Source organism: Jatropha curcas, chromosome 3, assembly GCF_041381405.1.
Source record: "Jatropha curcas cultivar XTBG-Jc1 chromosome 3, XTBG_Jcur_1.0, whole genome shotgun sequence".
NCBI classification, from domain to species: Eukaryota; Viridiplantae; Streptophyta; class Magnoliopsida; order Malpighiales; family Euphorbiaceae; genus Jatropha; species Jatropha curcas.
The window spans coordinates 29,482,101-29,507,037 of record NC_143153.1 but is presented as its reverse complement, the minus strand read 5'-3'; the positions used below and the strand labels follow the sequence as shown (position 1 = coordinate 29,507,037).

General features: G+C 34.0%; 5 protein-coding genes across 9 annotated transcripts; 3 read left to right on the top strand and 2 right to left on the bottom strand.

Moving 5' to 3' along the window:
* Positions 1-1,955: 1,955 nt before the first annotated feature.
* Positions 1,956-6,361, top strand: LOC105639884 (squalene monooxygenase SE1). 2 transcript variants are annotated; one of them, XM_037642059.2, is made up of 9 exons: positions 1,956-2,414; positions 3,202-3,313; positions 3,508-3,682; positions 3,847-4,015; positions 4,157-4,375; positions 4,511-4,786; positions 4,924-5,202; positions 5,459-5,589; positions 6,154-6,361. In XM_037642059.2, exons 1-9 carry the CDS (start codon positions 2,163-2,165, stop codon positions 6,197-6,199), a joined length of 1,659 nt encoding a protein of 552 aa, XP_037497987.1. In that variant the 5' UTR covers positions 1,956-2,162; the 3' UTR covers positions 6,200-6,361. The 2 variants fall into 2 exon arrangements, with proteins under 2 accessions (XP_037497987.1, XP_037497986.2); XM_037642058.2 differs by lacking the exon at positions 6,154-6,361 and having other exon boundaries at positions 5,459-5,992.
* Positions 6,183-8,836, bottom strand: LOC105639883 (Tetratricopeptide repeat (TPR)-like superfamily protein). The gene has a single exon (XM_020681629.3). It carries the CDS (start codon positions 8,645-8,647, stop codon positions 6,422-6,424), a length of 2,226 nt encoding a protein of 741 aa, XP_020537288.1. The 5' UTR covers positions 8,648-8,836; the 3' UTR covers positions 6,183-6,421.
* A 1,592-nt stretch (positions 8,837-10,428) lies between these two features.
* Positions 10,429-15,058, top strand: LOC105639882 (putative pentatricopeptide repeat-containing protein At5g65820). 4 transcript variants are annotated; one of them, XM_012224064.4, is made up of 4 exons: positions 10,429-12,603; positions 12,724-12,870; positions 13,165-13,309; positions 14,674-15,058. In XM_012224064.4, the coding sequence occupies exon 1, from the start codon at positions 10,551-10,553 to the stop codon at positions 12,498-12,500; it is 1,950 nt and encodes a 649-aa protein (XP_012079454.1). In that variant the 5' UTR covers positions 10,429-10,550; the 3' UTR covers positions 12,501-12,603; positions 12,724-12,870; positions 13,165-13,309; positions 14,674-15,058. The 4 variants fall into 4 exon arrangements, with proteins under 4 accessions (XP_012079454.1, XP_012079453.1, XP_012079456.1 ...); XM_089719721.1 differs by having other exon boundaries at positions 10,678-10,814; positions 10,939-12,603; positions 13,165-15,058; XM_012224063.4 differs by having other exon boundaries at positions 13,165-15,058.
* On the bottom strand, positions 15,059-17,712 carry LOC105639886 (DUF21 domain-containing protein At2g14520). Its single transcript, XM_012224070.4, has 10 exons — positions 17,393-17,712; positions 17,215-17,291; positions 17,018-17,101; positions 16,779-16,892; positions 16,581-16,667; positions 16,184-16,323; positions 15,997-16,084; positions 15,843-15,916; positions 15,395-15,767; positions 15,059-15,302 (listed from the first exon to the last, which is right to left on the bottom strand). Exons 1-10 carry the CDS (start codon positions 17,568-17,570, stop codon positions 15,258-15,260), a joined length of 1,260 nt encoding a protein of 419 aa, XP_012079460.1. The 5' UTR covers positions 17,571-17,712; the 3' UTR covers positions 15,059-15,257.
* Positions 17,713-19,533: 1,821 nt separating this feature from the next.
* Positions 19,534-24,667, top strand: LOC105639887 (GTP-binding protein, HflX). Its single transcript, XM_012224071.4, has 13 exons — positions 19,534-20,019; positions 20,109-20,173; positions 20,268-20,330; positions 20,410-20,499; positions 20,620-20,732; positions 20,969-21,037; positions 22,047-22,191; positions 22,269-22,324; positions 22,441-22,491; positions 22,600-22,654; positions 22,747-22,803; positions 23,309-23,428; positions 23,539-24,667. Exons 1-13 carry the CDS (start codon positions 19,629-19,631, stop codon positions 24,046-24,048), a joined length of 1,785 nt encoding a protein of 594 aa, XP_012079461.1. The 5' UTR covers positions 19,534-19,628; the 3' UTR covers positions 24,049-24,667.
* The last annotated feature ends 270 nt before the right edge of the window (positions 24,668-24,937 follow it).

The window sequence follows — 24,937 nt, the reverse complement described above, 5'->3', positions numbered from 1 at the left end:
TATAAAAAGTAAATGTGAAAAAAAAATTTATTATTCATTGAAACTATAAATGTGACAAATATTTTAGAGTAAATATTTTTTCAAATGTAACAAATATTATGATATTGCAGTAATATATTGTAAATATATATTTTTGCATCCTGGTGTTTTTTATTTTTGTTTTTTGGACATTATCCTGGTGTTTTTTATTAATTAATTTTTTTTATCTATAATTTGTTGCTATTGAAATCTATAGCAATATATATATATATATATCAAATTTTACGTATCTATAAACAGTGAATTTTTTGCACGAAAGCAGAAACTCTTTGTAGTCTAACAGTAAGTCTCTAAGACTATCTCTTGCCAGTTGTCACCACCATCACCACGAATTTAATATATGTCTCTAGTACTGAATCGACTTTTTCTCTACTTATATCTTCTGCTGTAAACCCAATTATTACCGCGGTGTTGGAAAACAGCTTTTTCAATATTATTATTTTTTTTAGTGTTTTAATATTTTATAATATAGTATTTAACTTAATCATTTGATTGTTAATAACTAATATAATAGCTAATTTTAGGTAACATCTTTTCTTCCCAACTACTAATTTACAAGCCATTCTAACTTTCCTCGCTCAAAATTCTCTATTTTCACCCAAACATAATTTGCATAGCACTAGCAGGACACTGTAAATAAGTTGGATTGAACTTAATTTTACTCGATTCAGTTCATTAAATATATATTCAAATTAAAAAAATAACATTTAAATTTGGTTTTTTATAAATTTTAATGACTAATACATAAATTTATCCTCGCATTTACTAAAAAATTCACGCGGTACCTTAAACTTTGGGAGAAACCTATTATATTTATAATTGTAAATTTTGATAATATTGTACCCTTTTCCGTACTAATAATAATAATTTTTTTATATGTTTTTAGTATTCATATGTAAAATATTCACTTGATATGTGATTAATATAATTTTTGAAATAATAATCTTTACACTTTTGATTATCAAGTACATATTTAATGAATCTATTTTTATAAATTTGAGTATTTAATAGAACAATTTTAACAAGTTAATTTATTCAACGAATATAATTTTATAAGTTGAAATGTTTAATAAATCAACACAAAATTGAGAGTGTCATAAAATTTTTTAGATAAAGTAGAGGTTGAATTTATACATTATGAAAAAAAATTATATTATCTTATTTACATGGTTGGAATACGAGCCTACCGAGCTTGATAAAATAGGTTGTAGTCTAGGTTGGTTAATCTATTTAATAAGGTTATGGTTTCCTAGATTTCTATTATTTAAAGCTACTCGCGGTCTTTAGAGTAGTAGAAGTATCTTTATTTAAGACTTTAAATACTGCCTTTTAATTATTGAATTATATTCAAAAAATGCTATATACTAGGTAGTTTAAAGAGACAAATGTCTTTAGAAGTAGTGAAACCATTTTAATAAATTTGATGCGATGTTAGAATTCATAAGTAATATCTCATTTCATCATGTGAATCGAGATAAAAATTCATTTTGCCGATAACTTAGCTAAGAGAGATATAGATGCAACAATGTACTTTATTGCTTGGATTTAATTTTTGCTATTAAGACTATATGATATTTTATTCAATTGTTTTTATTTTCTTTTCTTATCTCGACAAGAGACTTCAAGCTGATGTATGTTTATCGAGTTAACATTTCTGAGTTACGGTGAGTATATTGGAGAGGCCCGATAATGTTTAAGATACTTGGTTGTGTTAAATTTTTTTTCATATTTTAACAATAAAAGAAATTTTTGCTTATAAAAAAAATTATTGATAAAATTAGAAATTTAGATCAGCCTAACGCAAATAAATTTGAGACAAGAAAAGCCTTAATGCAATGTTCACATAAAAAAAAAAAAAGCAATAAATGAGTATAGTCTAAATCCAGCTGCCACCAAGACCACAACTTTATTGGTCACGTCTTTTTAATTTAGTCGATAAAAAGCCATCTGCTCCTACAAAATCCCTTAGCATCGCCACTTCACCGCCACCAGGCACCACCAGACTCGCTTCAAATACACGTAGATTCTGCTGCATTCCGTTGGGGGCCAAGAAAGATTCCCAAGAATCACTCATTCTTTCCTCAGCAGCTTATGCGCCTCTTTGTGGTGGTCACTATATAACCATGGCTGCGGTTGTGATTGATAAGTACATTCTTGGGACTTTCTTTGCCTCTCTTTTTGGCCTTTTTCTTCTCTGCATTTTGCGCTTAAATTTTAAGAACAAGAACAAGAGCAAGGACATAACAACCACCGCCACCACCACCTCCACCACCCAAAATGATAATGTGCGCCGGCCTGAGAATGGCTCCGGTCGTGACGTCATCATCGTTGGCGCTGGTGTGGCAGGTGCAGCTCTTGCTTATACGCTTGGCAAGGTACATCTACTTTTCTTTCTCTGTTTTGTATTATTCTCTATTTTATTTAGTTTGAAGATTGTAATTAATAATTTCTTTGATGGCAAGGGAAAATATATTGAACTGAACTCCATTGCTCAGTGTAATATTGAAAAATATTTAATTACCAAAAAAAAAAAAAACGAAAGATATTTATTTAATTGGAAGGTTTTGTACACACACACACACAAAAAAAAAAAAAAAGAACTTTCTTTTTTATTTAGCCTTGTTTTCATGGGATTTTCTACGTTTTAGGACTTAGAATTTGACACGGATTTTGAAATGGTTGTAATAATACAAGTCCAAATGCATGATGAAGCAATCTCAATGAAAGGAAGTGTCTTTTCTTAATTTCTGGGTTGGCAAACTTTTGATGAAAAGTTGATACCATTTTGGCTAATAAGTTGATGCCTTCAAAAAACTTAGGCGTTCAGATTATAATGACCTCATGCCAACTCCATTGTATTTTCTGTTATCAAGTTCTCAGTACATATTGATATATTAAATTGGAAGTACTTCGTCTTAATTTATAACCATTAGCAAATCAAAGTATTTTGAGAAATTTTATACATAGATTTGCAAGAATAGATTTTTGTCTTAGACCAAATCAAGGGATTTCCAGTTCATTAACCGATCCTTGGTTAATCATATATGATATTTACCCTTTTTGTTTTGAACCTTATTTTGGTTTCCATATGATTAACCTGTGAACCTAAACTTCATTTGGCCTGAGTAATGACCTCTAACTAATTTTTCTGACATTTTGCAGGATGGTAGACGGGTTCATGTGATAGAAAGGGACTTAACAGAGCCTCACAGAATTGTCGGTGAATTGCTTCAACCAGGAGGATATCTAAAATTAATTGAATTAGGCCTTGAGGGTATGCTTTGCAGATACTAAAAATCTTTTAGATTTGTATCATCACTATGAGATGTGACATTTTCAAGGTTATTTCGAATTGTTATTAGTAAAAATTTTAGTGTTCAAAATTAGCTGGATTTGGGACACTTACCACTCTATTTCTCTTGTATTTGCTTCGGGGTAAAAGTTAACAGATACACACTTTAACTGCAGATTGTGTGGAGGAAATAGATGCTCAGCGAGTGCTTGGCTATGCTCTATTCAAGGATGGAAAAAATACTAGATTGTCTTATCCATTGGAAAAATTCCATTCTGATGTTGCTGGGAGGAGCTTCTATAATGGGCGTTTTATTCAGAGGATGAGAGAAAAAGCTGCTACCCTCCCCAAGTATGTTTTTCTTTACTTAATTACTCTATTGATTATACAGTAGTGATGAATTCAGAATTATGCGATTTGATTTTCCATACTGTCATTCATTTTTCCATTTTAGAGTTTTACTCATTGATATTTATCATTTCTTTGTATGCTTTTTGTTCTCATGTTTTATCCAGTGTACAATTGCAGCAAGGAACAGTAACATCCCTACTTGAAGAAAGTGGCACTATTAAGGGGGTTCAATATAAAACTAAGGATGGTCAAGAACTTAAAGCTTATGCTCCTCTTACAATTGTCTGCGATGGTTGCTTCTCAAATCTACGTCATTCTCTATGTAATCCTAAGGTGAAATCACTACTCACAGTTTGTGAAATTTGATTTTGGTCTTGTTTAGTTTGATTAGTGAAATTGTGATCTCAGTTTGACATTTGCTTTTCTTGATGCTCCCTTCTTTACTTAGATCAGTTCTTATATTCTTTTTAACAGGTAGATGTACCTTCTTGCTTTGTGGGTTTAGTTCTGGAGAACTGTCAGCTTCCTTTTGCAAATCATGGACATGTTATTCTAGGAGATCCTTCACCTATTTTGTTTTATCCAATAAGCAGTACAGAGATTCGCTGTTTGGTTGACGTGCCAGGTCAAAAAGTTCCTTCCATTGCTAATGGTGAAATGGCCAAGTATTTGAAGGATGTGGTAGCACCACAGGTATCTGCAAATATGATTGATATCAACTTTTATATTGTTTCATCCCTATTATATCTTTTTGTTTGAACAAAACTTCTTTTGCCTCTTTGTCATTTTTACTTGCACCGGCGGTAACTAATTACGTGTCTGTTTTAGATTCCTCCCACGCTTCATGATTCCTTCATAGCTGCAATAGAGAGAGGTAACATCAGGACCATGCCAAATAGAAGTATGCCAGCTGATCCTCACCCTACTCCCGGAGCCCTTCTAATGGGTGATGCTTTCAATATGCGTCATCCATTAACTGGTGGTGGGATGACAGTTGCATTGTCTGATATCGCTGTAATTCGAGATCTTCTTAAGCCACTACCAGACCTTAATGATGCAGCTTCCTTAACCAAATATCTTGAATCCTTTTACACGTTGCGTAAGGTAAGAACATATCTTTAATTTTATAATTAAAGATACATTCTTTCACATGATCTGAATAAACGGCATGTCAATGGAACAGGTAAAACGCTTGACTTATTAATCTTCAACTTATTGCATTTAATGGTTGTTTCTGGCAGCCTGTGGCATCTACTATAAATACTTTGGCGGGTGCCTTATACAAGGTATTCTCCGCTTCCCCTGATCAGGCAAGGAAGGAAATGTGTCAGGCATGCTTTGACTATTTAAGCCTTGGGGGTATTTTTTCATCAGGACCTGTATCTTTACTCTCTGGTCTAAATCCACGTCCAATGATCTTAGTTCTCCATTTTTTTGCTGTTGCAATATATGGGGTTGGTCGATTGTTACTTCCATTTCCTTCACCTAAAGCCATATGGATTGGAGCTAGACTAATTTCAGTGAGTATCTGTTTTGTGATTGATTATTTGAGCACATATAAAATGATCGTCATGATTTTATTTCAGTCATCTTTAAGATGTGGGTTTGTAAGTTGAAAATCCCGTTGGAGCCAAAATAACCCCCCAAGAAAAAAGAAGGAAAAAAAATTTTTTTTTTTTCTCAATCCGTTACCATGTCTCACTACCACTTTAATGATATTAGTAGAAAGAGAATTGAAATCCTTGAATTCTTACTTAGTGACTTGTCTTTTTGCAGGGTGCATCAGGTATTATTTTCCCTATTATAAGAGCAGAGGGAGTGAGGCAAATGTTCTTCCCTGCCACTGTTCCTGCAATATATAGACCTCCTCCTGTTAAAGATTCATCCGATGATACTCAAAAGTCAAGGTAACTTTGGCGTTGTCGTCATACGTGCTAGTTCTCATTTCTTAGTTTTGGATTGACTTACATAGACGGGTCCATACACATGAAAAAAAAAAGTGTGAACAATTTTTTAAAAATTTCTATTTTAATTAATTTGGCCATGAGCAGGACCATGGACTCGGTCTAAGCAAGGATAATTTATGTAATTGATCTTAGTTATTTAATGAATAGAAACAGTTGTTTCATTGTAATACTTAATTTGGGAGGTTGGGAGATCTAGGATACGTAGGGATTATGTCCTCAAAGTTGACAAAATATTTACTAGAATTAAGTCAAATATTTATTACATTAATTAGTATAACGGTTGTTATGATTTAAAGGTTTAATTACTAATCAATATTTAAATTTTTTATTGGATTTTTAGTGACAGGCATTTTTGTAATTTGCTTTAATTAAATATAATATATTATGTTATGGACCTTTTGGTTATAAAGAGTCGGTACCAAAATACTCATTTCCTTTTGAAACTGAAAATTGTATCAAGACGATTGAAGGATGATCATTCTTGATACCTCTCCACTGAAGCAGACAGGAATTAGAGAATGGCAACTGCGGGATTAATATTGAAAGGTGATGGTAAGTATAGGCTTCAAAAAGTCAATTCTCCAGAAAACGATTTTGCTTTTGTTTTACAAACCAAAGTAAAGGCTTAAAGATGCTTATTCTGACTTCATCATGTACTCTATTTCCACTGATATGAATAATTAAGCATCAACTATAAACTGCTATTGGATTAGACTGTTAATTTTGTTTTATCCAAACCTCTGAAACTCCAGAAATGAGGATTTCCAAATATTTATGGACTGATCCAACTGTACCCAGTTTGCTTCATTGCCCTAGTGTTATCCATCAAGTGCCTTAGCTTAGCTGCTTCTTCCCATTGACCGGCAGCTGCATACATATTTGATAAAAGAACATAAACTGAAGGCTTATCATGTTCTATTTCAAGAAGAAATCCAGCAACTAATCTTCCGAGCTTTAAATTACCATGAGCTGCACAAGCACTTAACAATGTCCACCAGATGTTGGGATGAGCTTCAAAATGCTCACTTTTTATTATTCTTTCAACTTCATCGAAATACCCAGCACGGCCTAAAAGGTCAACAATGCAAGAAAAGTGATCGACTCCCGGAACAACACCATACTTATCAGTCATTGAGTTGAAAATCCGAATGCCATCATCGACCAAGCCAGCATGACTGCATGCGGAAAGAATGATTTTAAAGGTTGCATCATCTGGTTTTACCCCACATGGGTATAGCATTGACTCAAACCAGTACACAGCTTCGCTTCCTTTCCCATTCTGCGCACAAGCTGATATTAAGGCATTCCATGAAACTAAATCTCTTGTAGTCATTGCATTGAATACCTTTGAAGACCAATCTATAAGTCCACATTTGGCATACATTGTAATAAGGGCATTACTTAGAGAAGCTTTTGAACTGAATCCTAAGCTCAAAATATAACCATGAACCTGTTTCCCTAGTCTCAAAGCTGAAATGCCAGCACAAATACTTAGAATAATACTGAGAGTATACTCATTCGGCCTGAATTCCAACATGAGCAGCTCTGAGAATCGCTCTAAACCTTGGATAGGCAGCCCATTTGACAAGAAACCAGAAATAATTGCATTCCAGGAGATCAAATTTCTGTAAGTCACGTCACAGAATATTTGATAGGCCTGCTTCATATTCCCATGCTTGGAATATGCAGAAACCAAAGCGTTTGAAATTTGTATATTTGAAATCAGACTGTTTCTTAATAAAACGGCATGAATCATCTCAACAGTTTCTGTAAGCTCTGAGCTAGTCAATAAGCTTCCAAAAGTAAACTCATCAGGTTCCATTCCTATTCTCTGCATTTCCAGATAGGTCGAAATTGCTGAATTAGACAAATTTACTTGAGCATAGCTGGAAATCATTGTATTCCATGAAACAAGATCCTTCCTTTCCAGTTGCTTGAAAACCATGTAAGCTGCACTTAGATCCCCACATCTTGAATACATACTTATAGTTGCATTACTGAAAGAAGTACGACCTTCAAAACCCATTTTGATGGCTTGGACATGAATTTGATGCCCAACTTCTGTATATAAAATTGAGCTCATGAAACTCAGAAAAGTCAATTCTGTAGGCCTAAGACAAGTCTCTAGCATTTTTCTAAACATTATCAAGGCTTCTTCAAATTTCCCCATACTCAACAATCCATCAATCATCACATTGTAAGTAATCTGATCATGCGCTAAATATTCTGTTTCTGCGAACACCAAATAAGCATCCAGAATATTTTCACTTTTAAAATACATAGTAATCAAAGCATTAACAACAGAAGTTCTGATCATATATCCAGTTTTAATCACTAATGAATGCACCTGCATCCCGAAATCCACCATGGCCAAGTCACACCCACTTAGAACTTTAGCAAAACTATAATTATCATGCCTCACACCAAATCTACACATATCTTTGAACAAACTAAATCCAATCTCTTCGTTCCCACTTTCCATGCACCCTGTAATTATTGCATTCCACACTGCCAGATCCCTATTGGGCATTTTATCAAATACCTCACAGGCATAATCCACATGCCCCATCTTGGTACTGGATGATAACAGCGTCGTATAAGAATACACATCTGGGTTCTCAATTTCATCAAAAACCCACTTGACAGAGACAATGTCTTTCGCTTTCGCGTACAGAGAAAGGAGCGGATTTGCAACATGAAGGAAGCTTCTGAGGCCGGACTTAATGGCGTGGGCGTGGAGCTTGTCGCCAAATTTGATGTTAGGTATATTGGCACAAGCAGTGAGCGTTATGGAGAGCGTATACTGGTCTGGTTTGAGGTGCTGGTAGAGAGGTGAACGAATTTTGTCGAACAGATGAAGTGCATCGTTGTATTGGGATGAGCGGGTGATATTTGCTAACTGGTTGTTAAGCTTGATGAGTTCTGGGTGTTCACGTAGTTTTTTGGCGGTTTCAGTTATGGTAGTTACGGGCTTTTCGTAACAAGAGAAGTTTCTCATTAGTTGCGCCGGACATTAAACTACCATCTCTTCCATTATATAATGAAAAGTAAATGGATAAACTCATCTTACGCTCTCCTTGAAAAATCTTATTTTTTCTTTATGTTTTCCATTTGTAAATTAATATAACTCTTGTTTTTATTGTTGAGAGCTGTATATGTCATCAAAATACCTAATTTTAGGGATACAATAAATCATGTGTAAATTTTAAAGTATATTGTAAAAAGTATTTACATTTAGCTAAGATGGAAAAGTGCTTAGCATAGAAAAGAATCGTGGTATATACATAAAGAAAAGTGCAAAAATAGAGAGAGAGAGTGTGTAATGACAACCAGAATAAAGAGAAGGAGAATAGAAGTATCCGTAGCTATAAAAACGAAATCTTTTATCTATCATATACTCCATCCATCCCCAAATATAAGTCATTTTAAGGTTATTGTTTCGTTTCAGAATATAAATTCATTTTTGAGTATTTTTAAAAAGTAATAAATGATATTTTTTGAATGTTACCTTTTAGTTATGAAATAAAGGGTAATTTAATTAAATTACGTTTGATTTTATTATAATTTAAAAGAATTAATTATTTTTTTAATCTCATTTAAAAAATTTAAACAATTTATATTTTGATAAAAAAAATGCTAAAAAAATTTTCTAAAAATTTATATACTAAATCATAGCGCAATGCTGAATATATGTAGTATCTAATAATAGAGACTGTTTTAAATTTCCTTCCATGAATACATGTTTGATCAACAAGATAATTAAAAATAGTGTCAAATCGTAATTTGGAACTGCTAATCTAAACGGTCATCAATCAATCTAAGTGTGCATCAAATTTGATAAAAGGAAGCAAAAACTACCGCATTTCAGTTATTTGTTTATGTTTAAATCAGCGAAGACTTCTTTTTACTCTTATAAGCTTAATTGTACGTGCTTTCTAAGAAATGATCTTTTGGCCATTTCGAGCAGCTATACGGAGTCTGGCATGAGTTTGGCCAACAAACGACAACATCGCCACTTTAGGTTTTGCAATAACACGACACCAATAGTATTTTAAAAGAGATAGGGAAGATCAAACGACAAAGATATCTGTCGTTTTTAAACCTACAAACAGCGACAACTTTGGTACTTAACTGCACAGTTTTAGATTTTCCCACCGTGATTCCTAGCGTGCATTTACTTACCAAAAAACAGTTTTCTATTTTCTATTTTATATTTTTTAATAAAATACTTAGAAAATAAAATTAAAAACAGAAAATGAAAATGTGTTGACTTTATAATAATAAAAAATTAGATTTTAATTTAAATTCACAATCATAATTAAAAGAATAAAATGTTATAAAATGAATTTACAAATTTTGTATGTAAAAATTTTTGAAATATCATTTTTTATCATATTGTAAAATTTTTTAAAAATATAAAATTAATTATTTATTAAAACAAAATATAAAATTTTATTTTACTTAAATATTTTTATTTTTTCAAATGAAAATATTTTATAGAAAAAATTATTTATAAATATTATAATTTTAATTAGAAAAATATTATTTTAAAAATATGAAAAATAGTTGAAAAATATGTTTTTTTTTTTTATAAAGAAAAATTCTGAAAAATAACTTAAATGTTAATCAAATTTTGAAAAATTATAAAATTATTTTTTTCATTTTTTCAATAGAAGATTGACCCATTTGAACCCATTTTTTTTTTTAATTTTTTTTAAAACTTTTTTAAAAATTACTTCAGTTTTATTCAAATGAACAGTTTCGTTTCCCACTTTTCCGAGAAAATGCAACTATAGAAAAACAGGCCGAAGGAAACAGAAATCAAGTATTGAACTGAAGCTGGTTAGCTGAACTTTTCAAAGGTTTGACAGAGAGGGACACAATTACACCACAGAGGAGAAATGCGGAGACTTGCCTCGAAAACAGACTTTCTTCTCAACAAACACTGGTACCGTCTCTCACTTTTCTCAAATCCAACAATCTCCTCGTTTAATCTTATCCACAAACAACCATACCAGAAAGGTGACGAACCCATCAATGAGAACTCCCTATCTAACAAAACCGCAAACGGGTTTGGTGTCGTTTGTCTCAGAACTCAAAACAACGGCATTGAAGATGCTGACGGAAGCAATAAAGCTGATGATTTTGCTAGAGATGTCGAAAAGGTATACAGAATTCTTAGAAATTTTCATTCTAGGGTTCCAAAATTAGAGCTTGCCTTGCAAGAATCTGGCATTGTAATGCGTCCAGGTTTAACTGAACGGGTATTAAATCGCTGCGGTGATGCAGGAAATCTGGGATATCGGTTTTTTGTTTGGGCATCAAAGCAGCCTAGCTATAGGCATAGTTATGAGACTTATAAAGCTATGGTTAAGATTTTTAGTAAAATGAGACAATTTGGTGCAGTTTGGGCCTTATTAGAGGAAATGAGGAAAGATAACAGTGTGTTGATAACTAGTGAATTATTTGTTGTTTTGATGAGGAGGTTTGCTTCTGCTAGATTAGTTGAGAAGGCAATTGAAGTATTAGATGAGATGCCCAAATATGGATGTGAGCCGGACGAGTATGTATTTGGTTGTTTATTGGATGCATTGTGTAAGAATGGGACTGTTAAGCAGGCTGCTTCTCTTTTTGAAGATATGAAACTGAGGTTTAGGCCAAGCTTGAAACATTTTACTTCTTTGTTGTATGGTTGGTGTAGAGAAGGAAAGTTAATGGAGGCTAAACATGTATTAGTACAAATGCGGGAAGCTGGGTATGAGCCGGATATTGTGGTGTATAATAATCTTTTAAGTGGATATTCCATGGCAAGGAAAATGACAGATGCTTTTGATTTGTTGAAGGAGATGAGGAGGAGGGGGTGCGAGCCTAATGCAAATTCTTATACTATTTTGATTCAGGCACTTTGTGGGCAAGAGAAGACAGATGAGGCTATGCGAGTTTTTGTTGAGATGGAGAGGAATGGTTGTGAGGCAGATGTTGTTACTTATACTGCATTGATAAGTGGGTTTTGCAAGTGGGGTAAGATTAATAGGGGATATCAGATTTTGGATAACATGATAGAGAAAGGGCATATGCCTAATCAGTTGACTTACTTGCATGTAATGTTGGCTCATGAAAAAAAGGAAGAGTTGGAAGACTGTATGGAATTAATGGGAAAGATGCAAAAGGTTGGCTGTGTCCCTGATCTCAGTATATACAATGTGGTGATTAGGTTGGCTTGCAAGCTGGGGGAGGTGAATGAGGGTGTTCGAGTTTGGAATGAAATGGAAGCAAATGGTTTTAGTCCAGGGCTTGACACTTTCGTTATCATGATTCATGGGTTTCTTAAGCAAGGAGGTTTAGTTGACGCTTGTTTGTATTTCAAAGAAATGACTGGGAGAGGCCTTGTATCTGCTCCTCAATATGGTATACTGAAGGAGTTGTTGAATTCTCTGCTAAGAGGTCAGAAGCTTGAAATGGCTAAAGATGTTTGGAGTTGTATTTTGACCAAAGGATGTGAGCTTAATACGGATGCTTGGACAATTTGGATTCATGCGCTGTTCTCCAATGGGCATGTGAAAGAGGCTTGTTCATACTGTTTAGACATGATGGACGCAGATGTAATGCCAAAGCCAGAAACTTTTGCTAAGCTCATGCGAGGTTTAAGGAAATTGTATAACAGACAGTTTGCAGCAGAGATCACAGAGAAGGTGAGAAAGATGGCTGCAGATAGACAGACCAGTTTCAAAATGTATAAACGGCGAGGGGAGAGGGATTTAAAAGAAAAGGTCAAGGCAAAGAAGGATGGCAGAAAAAGGAGGACTCGTAGACGCCAGTGGGGTGGAGTCCGTAGTAGAGCTACCATTTAGTTCTAATAACGGGATGTAATCCATCTAGTTTGTTTGGATGAGATTGGTTCCTGCAGGTGCATGCGCAAGCGCCAATCAGACATGGAGTTGCTTCATTTATTAAGTATACTTCTTGCCTTATTTTGTATGCCTTTGGTTTGTGCCTTTTCTAATAGTCTTCCTGGCTGCAGCTGATAATGTGATTAGGTTAATGAGTTCTTGAGGGTTCTTCCTTTTCTCCCAGGCTGTTAGAAGAAGTGAGACATTTGGATGCACTCCATACAAGATCAGTGAAAGACGTCAAGTGCACATTTCATCCCAAATTTATTGGACAGCTGCTTCCAAAACTCTGCATATTAATTAAGCAAGTCGATGTGAAAAAATGTTATGGGTACTGTCTCAAATACTGTTGCTATGAAATTAACCTTTTGATATAATGGATACTGAATGGCTTATTCGTTTCTGCTTCAATGCGTGAAAAGTGAAAGCTGTAGTTCTTTTTAAATTCTAAATATTGTGAATTTGCTCCATCTTTCTTTTGCCAAATCTTTTAACTTGAGACGTTATTATTTGTTAGTTTACTTGTGAAAGTAACACTACCAATTCTGGATGTAAATTCTTGCTTACATCAATTAAGCTATCAATTCCACAACATGATTAGTTTATGATGCTTTTGTTTCTGCAGCCGGTGAAGAACATTACTACAATTAAAAGGGGCACATACATGACACTTGTTTATAAATTGCATCTCTTGGATTGCGTAATGCCTCAACGTCATAGCTATAAATGATCTCAGTGGAGCATTTTGTGATGCAAAAGCAATAATATAGGTTCCTTATTCTTTCTGTATTCTGCCCTTTATTCTTGTGAATTTTGTGATATCTTTGCTGTCATGGAACAACTTGAATATGTTTAAAGCTTACCTACATTGACCATCTGATTTTAAATTGCTGCAAATATACTGACTGAATGAGACATTTTTCTTTGTCTGACAATGTATGATTAAAGTTGAAACGTAAAAATTTACATATTAGATGCTTAATTTTGAAGAAAATCTAACTGAAATTTGAGATGTAAAGGTACTGAAATAAGTTTGCTTTAGCTTGAGTGCAGAGTAAACTTTTACAAGCAAATGTAGCTATGCCTAGTGTTAAGATTTTGCCTAGTGTTAAGATTTTTTTAATGTCATACTCAAGTATTTATGAATCAGTTGCTCTGTAGATACCTGAAAGTGTTTCAGCTAGATGTTTTATACAAATTTAGTTTGTTCGAGTGATCCAACTTACCAAATTCTCTGGACAATAGAAAGCAGTAGTTCTGCAGTTTTCAAGGAGTTCATAGATTATATTCATTCTTTATCTCAAATTTGCACTTCATTAGATATAGCAATGGGAAACCAACTCTTATGGCTTAATTCAATGTCACTATTTGAGGAATAAAATGATTTTTTTTTTTCTGTAGCAGAGTGAGGTGACCATTAAATTCCCCTTACTTTATGAGCTTAAAGATGAAATTAGGCCTCAGTATGATCACACCCATTTCACAATTCTAGTGGAAATTAGTTTGATTGGATAACAAGCCATTCTGGTAATGTGGTTTTTGGATAGTTATCGACTTGCTGAGTGATTTAAGGTGCTTAAAATTTTCAAATCAAGCAGATTCTATCTTGGTACCACTTTTAGCCTACCAAGAGATCCTATGGTTTAGTGGTTTTTCACATCAGAGAGATTAATGGGATTACAATAATTGGAAGGGACTCCCTAGTAAAAGTCATCATGTTTGAGCGCTAAGTCTAGTGCCTTTTCATTAATACCCCTACTTTCCGGTCCTACTATTTAAGTACTCACATTTTCTCTAATTCCCATCACACACACCAAATAGTTGCTTCTTTGATGTACTGGTTCAGCTTCAGTGATGGGGCAGACATATTAACCATTTTGTTTGTTCAACTTCTTTGCCTGGAAGTTTGGTCCTGAGATTGTTATATGTTTCTCATTTTCTAGTAAATTAGTAAAATAAGCTGGTCTTTTTGCAAAATGTAGTGCCTTCTCTTTGTTTTGAAATGGAAAGGAAAGAAAAGGTAACATACAGGTGTATTATCATTGGTTTTTTTTTCTTTTAAAGAACTTTCTAGTACAATCGAGTCGCTTTTGCGAGATCTATAGTTAATTTTTCTCCCGGAAGTCAAATGCAGGCTGCAACTGGTCACTATATTTTAAAGCTGAAACATGAAGTCAAGGATGTTACTGCATTGCCAAAAGTTGAAAGCAACCATTATGAATTCATGACTGCCTTCCGTTGCTCAAACAAAAGGTAAATGTTCATTTTTGTTTCCTTTTGCTTTATCGAGACGCTGCATAGGCTTTTTTTTTTTTTTTTTTTTAAACTCAACTCCAAATTGGCAGGATCATTTCTTAAGATTTTCAATTATCATACTGTATTTGAAATATTTATCTGGATTAATTGTGTTGAAATTTTTAGAATAGGCAATTCTTATAATGGCTGTATCGTTGTTGTTACAACACCTGTAGACACTGAAATATTATTGTATTGAGAGAGTTCGACATTGATCCAACAAATTTTGTAATGAATTATCCTGGGAAAAATCTTATATATATAAATGTCAAAGATTACTCAAAATGTTGTTTTGCATTCACTTCTCAAGTACAGTACATGTATCTATTGTCATTATGCATCTGAATCTAGCTTCTGCTGGTTGAGCTTGTAAATGTTTCAGCTCTTGGATAAAGAATAAACTCCTTTACTGTGGTTAGGGAATTACTGATGCCCATCACGATAATCCGTCTCATCAAAGATCTCCTCCTATATGTTTAGCAGAATCAGTGGGGTGTGAAATCTTTGTTGTGTAAACAAATCTATGAAAAAAGAAAAGTAAAAGTGAAAAATTCACATACTTGTAAAAGTTCTTCAATTACATCTTCCAGTGTTATTATGCCAATGGCCTCTCCTTCTTCAGTAAACCTTGGGAGAGGGACCTCATCTATATGTAAGACTTCTGAGTGGACCCCATTTGCCCATTTTTTGTTCTTAGAGGAGTTAACCCTTTGTATATTTGTTTCACTCTTTAGCTTCTTGAATGATCTGTTGTTGCTCTTTAAACTTTTCTTTTGTTGACCATCAATGTCCACTTTCACATCTCTACCATTAAAGATGCTATCGCCTGTGGATTGCTCCTTGTCATTGTGTTTTTTTATGACAACAGCCATATGGCTATGCCCTTTCTGAAACTCATTTAGTATTTCATAAAGAGGCATTCTCTCTGAAACCCTGCCATGTAAGTGAGACTGTTTTCATCAGATGAACTAAGGTTCTGCATTTCATTTTATATATGCCATTTTATACCTTGGGATTTTGCGGATAGTAACATTCTTTACTGGAATCTCATCTTCTGGATGAATGGTTAGCAAGTTCTTCACCTGAAATTTGCTTAGATATTAATATATAAATCACTTAAAGAGTAAAAGCAACTAATCATGATTACTTGACAACAAATTACCAATATAAGTCCAATTATGTTTTTCGGATGCTCATGATAAACTGGTACTCTACTGTGACCTTCCTCTAAAATTAGCTTCATTAAAGCACTGCATATAACAAATTCACAATTATGCAAGTTAAAATAAAAAATAATGTATCTTAATACATAATTAATTTTCTCTCTTTTATTTTTCTTGAGGAAAAACCTGTCAAGTTTAGCGTTCATGTCAACAGAAAAAGTTTCAGATATGGGTGTCATTGCATCTTTCGCTGTTTTCTCAGTGAGTTCAAGTGCTCCTGCAATAATTGTCGTTTCATCTCGTGTCAATTCTCCTCCTTTTCCAGCCTGCATATTCATAATCAACAAGGTTTTAAGATTCTTAAAAGTTGCCAAAAAGTATGTCTGCGTGAGAATGTATAGCTTAATGCGGTCTTAACTTCTAAAATCGATTGGTAACTGAATTGAAACTAATGGTTTTATATATTCAAATTGATCAGTAACTAAATTTCTAAAACAATTATTCAAATCTGATTGAATTGAATCGATTTGATTCGATAATTGAGAATCGCTCATCCATAATAGTATCATTTAGCGTTACATACCTCATTACCATGGAAATCTACGAGTGTTTTCAACTCAGCTCTGCGAAAAAGAGCATCATGTCCTTCTCCAAGCAAATAATCCAGTAACTAGTGAAATTTCAATCAAAAGTCACTACTAATCGTCTCTTGAGCTTGAACATGAACTAGAAAATTCATATTTTTTGAAAATTGAAAGAATATTAATTAATTAATTATCACCTTGCTTATTGGATATGCAAGAGGAAAACAAATCCAAACCAGAACTTGCACAATTGGAGCCACTGCTGCACCAATTGCCAACCCATATCGGGAACAAACAGCTTGAGGAATAATCTGTGCTTCAAAACTCAAAAAAATATAAATATGTAGAACATTTTCTTTTTATTTGAAATTCACTTAAAAAAAAGAAAAAGAATACCCATTAATTAATTTTGTTGTCATGAACATGAAAAACTAACCTCACCGAATAACAGTATCAAGGTCACAGAAATAAGAACAGCACCCCAAGCTGTTACCAAACTATCCAAGAAAATGGGTAGTGCCTGCCAATATATATATATATATATATATATATATATATATATATATAAATTATTCTAAATTCTCGCAAAAAAAAGCTAAATTATACATAAATGAAAAAAAAGTTAAAAGATACCTCCATAGCAGCAGCATTACAGATTAATAAGGTACACAGAAGCAGATGTTGTCTTTTCACTACTGGCAATATTTTTGCTGTTCAAGAAACATTAGCAAAAGATCGTCATATTAAAGAAAAGTTAGAGTTCATATATATATATATAAATTAAACGGAAATGAAAAAAGAATTGACTTACTTGCGTGTTTACGGTCACTTGGCGTTCCAGATTTGGCAAGAACTTCAAGATCAACAAGACTCATCGACATGAGTCCTAAGGTGAGTCCAGACATTAACCCTGCAAACAACACCAGAAAAGTAACAACAGCAATGTGTATAAAGAAACCTGTTTCACAGCATCGGTAGTCTACTGCCATTCAATTTTTTAGCAATTTTCTTGTATTTTCTTTCTGTTTGTGTGCAAGCTTTTTATTATATGTGTAGGTGATTAGAGGAAGATTAGAATTCACTTAATGTCGTTAATTTAAAGCAAAGTGAAGAGTTAGGTGCGTCATGCAAAAGATTGAACTTGTTCGACAAGGCCACTATGAAAAATCAGATTCCAATACTTCTGGAATATTTGCTTTATCAACTTTTCGTATCAAATACACAACAATTAAATAATTCATTCAGCTAAAATATTTAAAATAAAATAGACAGATAAGTTATCTTGCAGCTGAAACATGTATAGAGATGCAGTTCATCATTGCTTATTCAACGACATATGATAATATTGTTTATATGTTTTTTATTAAAATATTCAAATTAAAAGATTCGGAAATGAAAATAAATTATGTTACAGACTAATATCCTTGTATCAAATTAAAAATATCTGGAATAAAAGAGAGTGTAAAAGCAATTTTATCAATTAGGAAATGGGATATTATTCCATTTTCATGCATGTATAATATATGCTGTTCGCATAAATTAAAGATGCATACTTTATATCCGGTGATTAGATCAGCAGCGGGGCCTCCAACCCGAACTTTCCCTTCTATTATTATTTCATTATTTGTTGGATATTGGATTGAATTAAACTACTAATCTCTATAATTATATAAATAAATAAATTTTTTAGTATCAATATATAAGTCTTTTTTTTTTTTTTTTTCATAGTAGTTTTTGGTTTTTAATTTAGGAGATGACAAGCAGGGTGTTAATTAAACTACCATTTCAAATAAAACCATTCCATTTCAGTTTAGAGCTCTCCTGTTTCCTTATTACAAATAGAATTTGTTAATTTCTTCTCGACAATAGCAAAAAAGGAAGCGAAATTACTATTCAGATTCTCCTTTGCTCCTCGACAGTGTTTCATCGTACCCTGCTTTCTTTTTTATTGTTGTAAAACGAAGTACCACTGTAAACAAGAAGATGTACACCGTCTTTAAATTTCTGATCAATCTCCAAAGAACTTCAAGCCATATATTTAATACCTAACATGTCCACAAAGTGAAAATAATCTTGACAAAAGGGACGACAAAAAGGCGAGAGACTAATGACTAAAAATTTAGAGTATTTTTATAGTTTAAGTCGTATATTTAATACTTACTATATCCATTAAGTGTCTCCAAACCGTTAGTCAACCAATATTATTCTAAAATTATTTTTGCAACCAACAATATTGTATATTAAAATAAACTCAATAAATCTAAACCAAAATACATAGAATGTGTCTTGATCTCCATAGGATAGGAATGCTTGTACTCATTTTCTAACATCACTTTGCAAAAATTAAAGGTCTAATACGGTGTTGTTAAAGTGATGAACAAATTATGGAACTTATCATATTGACAAAAGGGAATTTTACAAATTATAATACAAAATAATTCTCTAGCAAATTGAAGTTAGGATTATGATTAAAATAATGTAAAAAAACAAATAACTGAAGCTCAGTTTAATTTTAAAATTAAAAGTCCAATATTGCATTTCTAGTTTGTTATTTGAATTCGGGTTTCATTGCTAAAATAATTGGGTTACAGTACTTGTTGAGATCTTCAAATTCATATGGTTTATGTTGTATTTGCTTTTATGGAGTCATGCTTTTATATTATTTTAATCAAAATTGTAAAAACCAATTAGGTGTAATTGTAATTAGATTAACAAATTTAGGGAGATCAATATACAAACGGTAACTAGGATAAGAGTGTTAATTTAGGGTGAAATTGCAAACTGTTCGAAAAGTTCAGGGGAAAATGATGAAATGTCTTGTTGCTGAAACAAAACTCAGTTGGTTTTTTCATCAAAAGTAAAACGACAGAGAGAGTATCTCTGCCGTATACGAAGGAAAATTTTCTCCTCTGGTTTACCCTATTCTTTTGCGCAATTCGTTGTCGTTCAAATCCACGAAACTCCCTCGTCTCTTTCTCACTTCGACTGAGCCGAAGCGCTCCATTTTTACTCGCAAACCAGTGACTGCTAAAAAAAAAACAATAATAATGTTGGCTCTATCATCATTCAAGTCTCGCGTCAAGTCCCTAACCCAAACCCTAATAGCCATAAACCAGTCCCAACCTGAATCCCGAATTCTGCCTCCAATTTCAATTATCTCTTCTCCATATTCCTCAAAGGAGGAGAAGGACAAGGACAATTACAGTGTCGTATCGCTCTACAACAGAGACCCAACAAGCCCACCTCGCCTCTTCGTGGTCCAGCCTCGCCTCCGTCCCGATAATTTTCTCCAAGCCAAGCTCAACGAGGCGCTCTGCCTCGCCAATTCCTTGGAGGAGCAACGCGATGGCTTCTTTGATTCCGATTTCTTCGATAAGGCCTTGCCTCCTTATATCGTCGTTCAAAACCCAATTCTTCGATCCTCCAGAGCTCGCGCAGGTCAATTACTCAATCTCGTTTCGTGTTCTTTTCCTGATAATTTTTTTTTTGTTATTTGTCTGTTGATGCTTTTTTGGTGTTATGTACAGACACATATTTTGGGCCAGGAACAGTGGACACCATTAAGTGCCATATAAATGCTTCAGAGTCTAAGGCAAGAAGGATCAACTTTTTCATCATTGTTATTATTGTTTAGATTGGCAGTTCTTTTGTGTGCTTTTAATAATTTAATTTATTGATTTTAATAGGGTGAAGTAGACGCGGTGTTCGTAAATTCTATTCTTAGTGGGATTCAGCAACGAAATTTGGAGGTAAGCTTTCGAATTCTGACTTCAAATTTAGAATGCGAATACATTATGAGATGCCATTTCTTTTACTTCACCAATGCAGCGTGCATGGGGAAAGCCCGTGTTGGACCGGGTTGGCCTTATAATAGAGATTTTTAATGCTCATGCCCACACAAAGGAGGCCAAGCTACAGGTACTGTGAAGTGTGGATAGCTTAGTGATAATGTTTTCCACCTTTTGGTTAAATTTTAATTTAGTCTTGTGATAGGGTTTTGACGGTGATACTTTTGGTGTAAATTTTATTTTTATGCAGTCTGAATTGGCTGCTCTTATGTATAAGAAGAGTAGGCTTGTTCGTGTACGAGGCCCTGATGGACGCTATGGTTTTGGAACAGCTGGCGAAGCTGAAGTTGTTAGTGCCCGAGGGTGAGCATGTTATTGCCTTAATCTCTTGGCAGATATGGATTAGGAACCATTTCAATTGAACATGTCTGAACTTCTCGGTTTTATGTAGGCTTATCATTTAGTCTTAGATTTCTTGGATATTTCCATGACTACTCTCTCTTTGCATTTGGTTGTGTGTGCTTTCACATGTTTGTTTGCATGATCAGTTAGTATTTATTCTTGGAACATTTTTAAATGTGCACGGGACTTGTTTTCAGGAGGGGAAGTGGAGGACGTGGCTTTATCAGTGGCGCTGGAGAAACTGAACTCCAACTTCAACGGCGAAGGTTTGGTTCTTGATCTAGATTCCATTTATTGAGAGACATATTGACCAGCATGACCTTGTTAGCGTAAGTTAAGCTTGGAGTTTAACCTTGCCATACGAGTGTTAAGTCTATAAAGGTGCATATACGGGGAAAGTTCAAAATCCTGAGTATTTCTGCGTGACTCTTTCAGTGTCCACCATGCGCTGTTAATGTGAAAAATTGATACAAGCAACCTCTTAAAGACATCTTTTGGGTAGGTGGATTAATGTTTCATGGGGATGTTTTTGGGACCAACAATGAAAAAAAGGTGTAGCGAAATGCATTCCTGATCCATGCGTTATAATTATTTATTATTTTTTTTGCCACTAGAGCAGCCCCGAAGAATCTGTTTGAAGAACCATGGTAAATTTAAGTTTTTAATGTTTCTGTCATTGTTTTGTTTGCTCATACCAGACTTATATGCACTTTAATAGTGTATTCGATATCCTTTTATGGGTTGCAGACATATTCTTAAATTTAATGAACTTCTGATCCTTTTTGTCAAAGTAGTTCATTATGTCAGATTATCATCTGATCCTTTTCTTCTTTTATCAGCTTGGTAGATTGAACATATGATCCTTCCAGTCCATTAGGTGTCCCTACTCTATGCTACATCATATTGTTTGTGCAATAGACTGAAGGGTCCAATTTTTCTTGACATGAAAAATTATATGGGGAGCATTTCTGTTATTGATTTCTCTTTACTTTCTCTTTTATTTTTAATGAAGATAGTCAACAAGGACGATTGAACTGAAGATATCATCTTCTACCAAATTTTTGATGGGTAGAGTAGATACTTGCTTCCAGGGTTATTGGATAAATTCATTTGTTGGATTCTTAGATTTCATTATTTAAATCATGACTCATGTTATATTTATCTTAGTGATGAGTCATAAATTAGATACTCTTTTTAGTGCTCTGTCAGTGTGTCTGCAGCATACAGTTTACTCGACTTGTATATTGATGTGTTTGTTTGGATCTCTAACCTCAGAATATTAGAGAGGCGCAACCATTTGTTATCTCAAATTGAAGAGGTTCGACGTACTCGAGCTTTGCAACGTGTTGCTCGCAAGAGGCACGGTGGTTTAGACAATAAAGCTCTAGCCACTGTTGCTGTTGTAGGATACACAAATGCTGTAGGTGATCAAAAAATCTGAACAAAATTGCTGTTAGAATTAAACTGCACATTCTTAATCATGATTTTCTTTTGCAGGGAAAGTCTACACTGGTTAGTGCACTCTCAGAGAGTGATCTTTACAGTGATTCTCGGTACTTCTATCTCTGAAGCAACTGATGTAGATTTGGACTTCCTATTAAAGACACCTTTGATATTGCAGTATATCAATTTCTCCTTAAATGCTTAGTTGGAGTTCTGGTTTGTGCAGATTGTTTGCAACATTGGATCCAAGATTGAAAAGTGTTATTCTTCCTTCAGGGTAAATTATTTTTACTGATGTTTATTTATTTACCTAGCTATCCTGTCATATTATAGGACTCTTTTTCTTGAATGTACCTCTGTGGAATTAACATTTAATAATACTCAGGAGGAAAGTGCTTCTTAGTGATACTGTAGGATTTATATCAGATTTGCCTGTGCAGGTAACTGACAAGTATATGCAGTTGCTTTCTTTATGTTTTGTATTCACATTGATGGTTGATCACATTTATTTATTGTTAATTTATTTCCATAGTTAGTGAAAGCATTTCATGCAACCTTGGAAGAAGTAGTGGAAGCAGACCTTCTACTGGTAAGTTAGGCTTCCTGCACATTTGAATTTACTGGTGGATGTTTTGTTGTTTTTCCAGGGGTAGGGCCTGTTCATTTGTTATGGTCCCTCCTCATTTTGCATTTGGTCGATTAAAAAGTTTGGTACTCCTTCAGTTAAGGTTATTGTGAAATAGAACTGGGGAGGGACCCATACATATACAAAACATTTATAAATAGTGTATTAAAGAAACAGAAATATGATGAATGATGAGACATGAAAGTACATTTCTTCATATTTTATTCAAGCCTTGCTAGTGACAGTGACCCAAGAACATAATGCATATGTTCTTCTTCTGAAAGTTGATATCAACTGTCATTTCTAGAATTAATCTCTCTGTTATTTTTTGTCCTGTCCAGTGAATGGCTTGAGATAATGCTGCTGCTTAAATGTTTTCCTTTTATGGCAAATGATTTTATTTGGCTTACCATTTCTAAAGGTTTTCAAGGAAATTATGTTTCTAAACCATTGGCTAATCCTGGTGCAGCACGTAATAGACTGCACTGCTCCTAATCTTGATGAACATCGCACGACTGTGTTGCAAGTTCTTCAGCAAATAGGAGTTTCAGAAGAGAAGCTTCAGAGTATGATTGAAGTCTGGAATAAGGTGCTACAATGAACTCTTTCCTTTCTCATCTCAGTTAAAAGAATTACCAGAGATGGAACATAAAATAAACAAGAATATTGCAATATTTCCTAATTTTATTTATTATTCAGATTGATTATGAAGAGGAGGAAATGGGTGCTGATGAATCTCTAGATGCTAGCAGCTGGTCCACTGATGAAGATGATAATGCATCTGAGATATCATCAGAAGCAAAAGATGACAAAGCCAATATTTCTTCAGGAGTAAAAGATGGTGAAGGGGATATTGAAGAGATCATAGATGAAGACCAAGGTGATTACTCTGATGGCTGGCTGTTGTCAGAAAATGACCAAGAGATGGTGAATGACCAATGGTTGAAGAGTCTGGATGACCAACAAGGTGAGACGTTAAATGACTCGGGAATAGAAAAAGATTTGCAACCCCAAGCTCAGCATGGTCCCCATCTGAAAATATCAGCCATAACTGGAGTTGGCTTGCAAGAATTGCTGGAACTCATTGATGAAAGGCTGAAGACGCAAGATGAGACATTGAAGACCCAGAATGTAGTGGAAAGGGGTTTCTTTGATAGAAAATGGAGACCTTCACATACAGATGATGCTGGTGTGGCAGTCCAACAGTAACAAACATGTATGGTCTAGTTATCTTTGTTCTTGTTTGAAGAACGTGGAAGCCTGATGAAAGGTTTGAGGGCATATACATATTGAGGAATGCTTCTTGCTAAATCTTTGTTCTCTTGTAGCATACAGCCTCATAAGATAGAAATGTATCCTTGAAGGAAGATAGAAATTGCTGAAGCCTGTGAAGGTTGTGAAAGATTTAGATGCAAGAATGAGGCTCGGTCAATCATTCTGAGATGAAATAGAGGAGCTTTGAAGAAAAATAATGGTTGCAGATGTGTATATACTGCTGCAGAAGCTACATGATCAGGAACATTAGTATCTCAGACTGATAAAATGCAAAATTCTGATTCTCTCCTCTCTTCTGTTTGGCCATGGCGAGTTGTAACTCGTGGGAATTCTCTTGGAAATGAAGGGAGAATGGGCGTTAGATCCCCAGCATTGTTGAAAAGGAATGAGTTTGTTCTGCCCTGAATGAGGGGAGTAGAAAGTAGAAGTTTTGAATCCTGTTTTACTAGCTATTTATTTCTCCTTGGGCATGGATAGACATGTTTATGGAGATTTTGAGATACAGTTAGGCTTTCATTTTGGTTAGCTTACATATTATACATTTGTTTCGTTATTTTGGTAGCACAGTTTGAAAACAAATTTGGGGTTTTTTAACAATAAAAGAAATAGTAATATAATATTTTAAAGAGAGAAATTACTTTTTTTTTTTTTGGAATTTCTAAGAAGAAATTACTTTCAGAAGCAAATTCTCTATATGCATTAGGTTTTTCTTTTGTTTATTTTTATTGAAATTATTTTGAAGTGAATAAAAATTTCCCTGGTTTTGACTTGTTATAAAGAAATTGAAAACGGATGTCCGAATAAAATACTCCACGCTAGTAGC

Excerpts from the sequence above, each read along its gene's own strand:
- LOC105639882 (XM_012224064.4), top strand. The coding sequence starts at position 10,551 with ATGCGGAGACTTGCCTCGAAAACAGACTTTCTTCTCAACAAACACTGG.
- LOC105639886 (XM_012224070.4), bottom strand. The coding sequence starts at position 17,570 with ATGGCAGTAGACTACCGATGCTGTGAAACAGGTTTCTTTATACACATT. Across the intron at positions 17,102-17,214 it reads GTAATGCTGCTGCTATGGAG|GCACTACCCATTTTCTTGGA; the intron begins GTATCTTTTAAC and ends ATATATTGGCAG. Across the intron at positions 16,085-16,183 it reads ATGAACGCTAAACTTGACAG|TGCTTTAATGAAGCTAATTT; the intron begins GTTTTTCCTCAA and ends TGTTATATGCAG.
- LOC105639883 (XM_020681629.3), bottom strand. The coding sequence starts at position 8,647 with ATGAGAAACTTCTCTTGTTACGAAAAGCCCGTAACTACCATAACTGAA.
- LOC105639887 (XM_012224071.4), top strand. The coding sequence starts at position 19,629 with ATGTTGGCTCTATCATCATTCAAGTCTCGCGTCAAGTCCCTAACCCAA. Across the intron at positions 22,192-22,268 it reads TTGTAGGATACACAAATGCT|GGAAAGTCTACACTGGTTAG; the intron begins GTAGGTGATCAA and ends TTTCTTTTGCAG. Across the intron at positions 22,325-22,440 it reads GATCTTTACAGTGATTCTCG|ATTGTTTGCAACATTGGATC; the intron begins GTACTTCTATCT and ends TGGTTTGTGCAG.
- LOC105639884 (XM_037642059.2), top strand. The coding sequence starts at position 2,163 with ATGGCTGCGGTTGTGATTGATAAGTACATTCTTGGGACTTTCTTTGCC. Across the intron at positions 3,683-3,846 it reads AAAGCTGCTACCCTCCCCAA|TGTACAATTGCAGCAAGGAA; the intron begins GTATGTTTTTCT and ends TGTTTTATCCAG. Across the intron at positions 4,787-4,923 it reads CCTTTTACACGTTGCGTAAG|CCTGTGGCATCTACTATAAA; the intron begins GTAAGAACATAT and ends TGTTTCTGGCAG.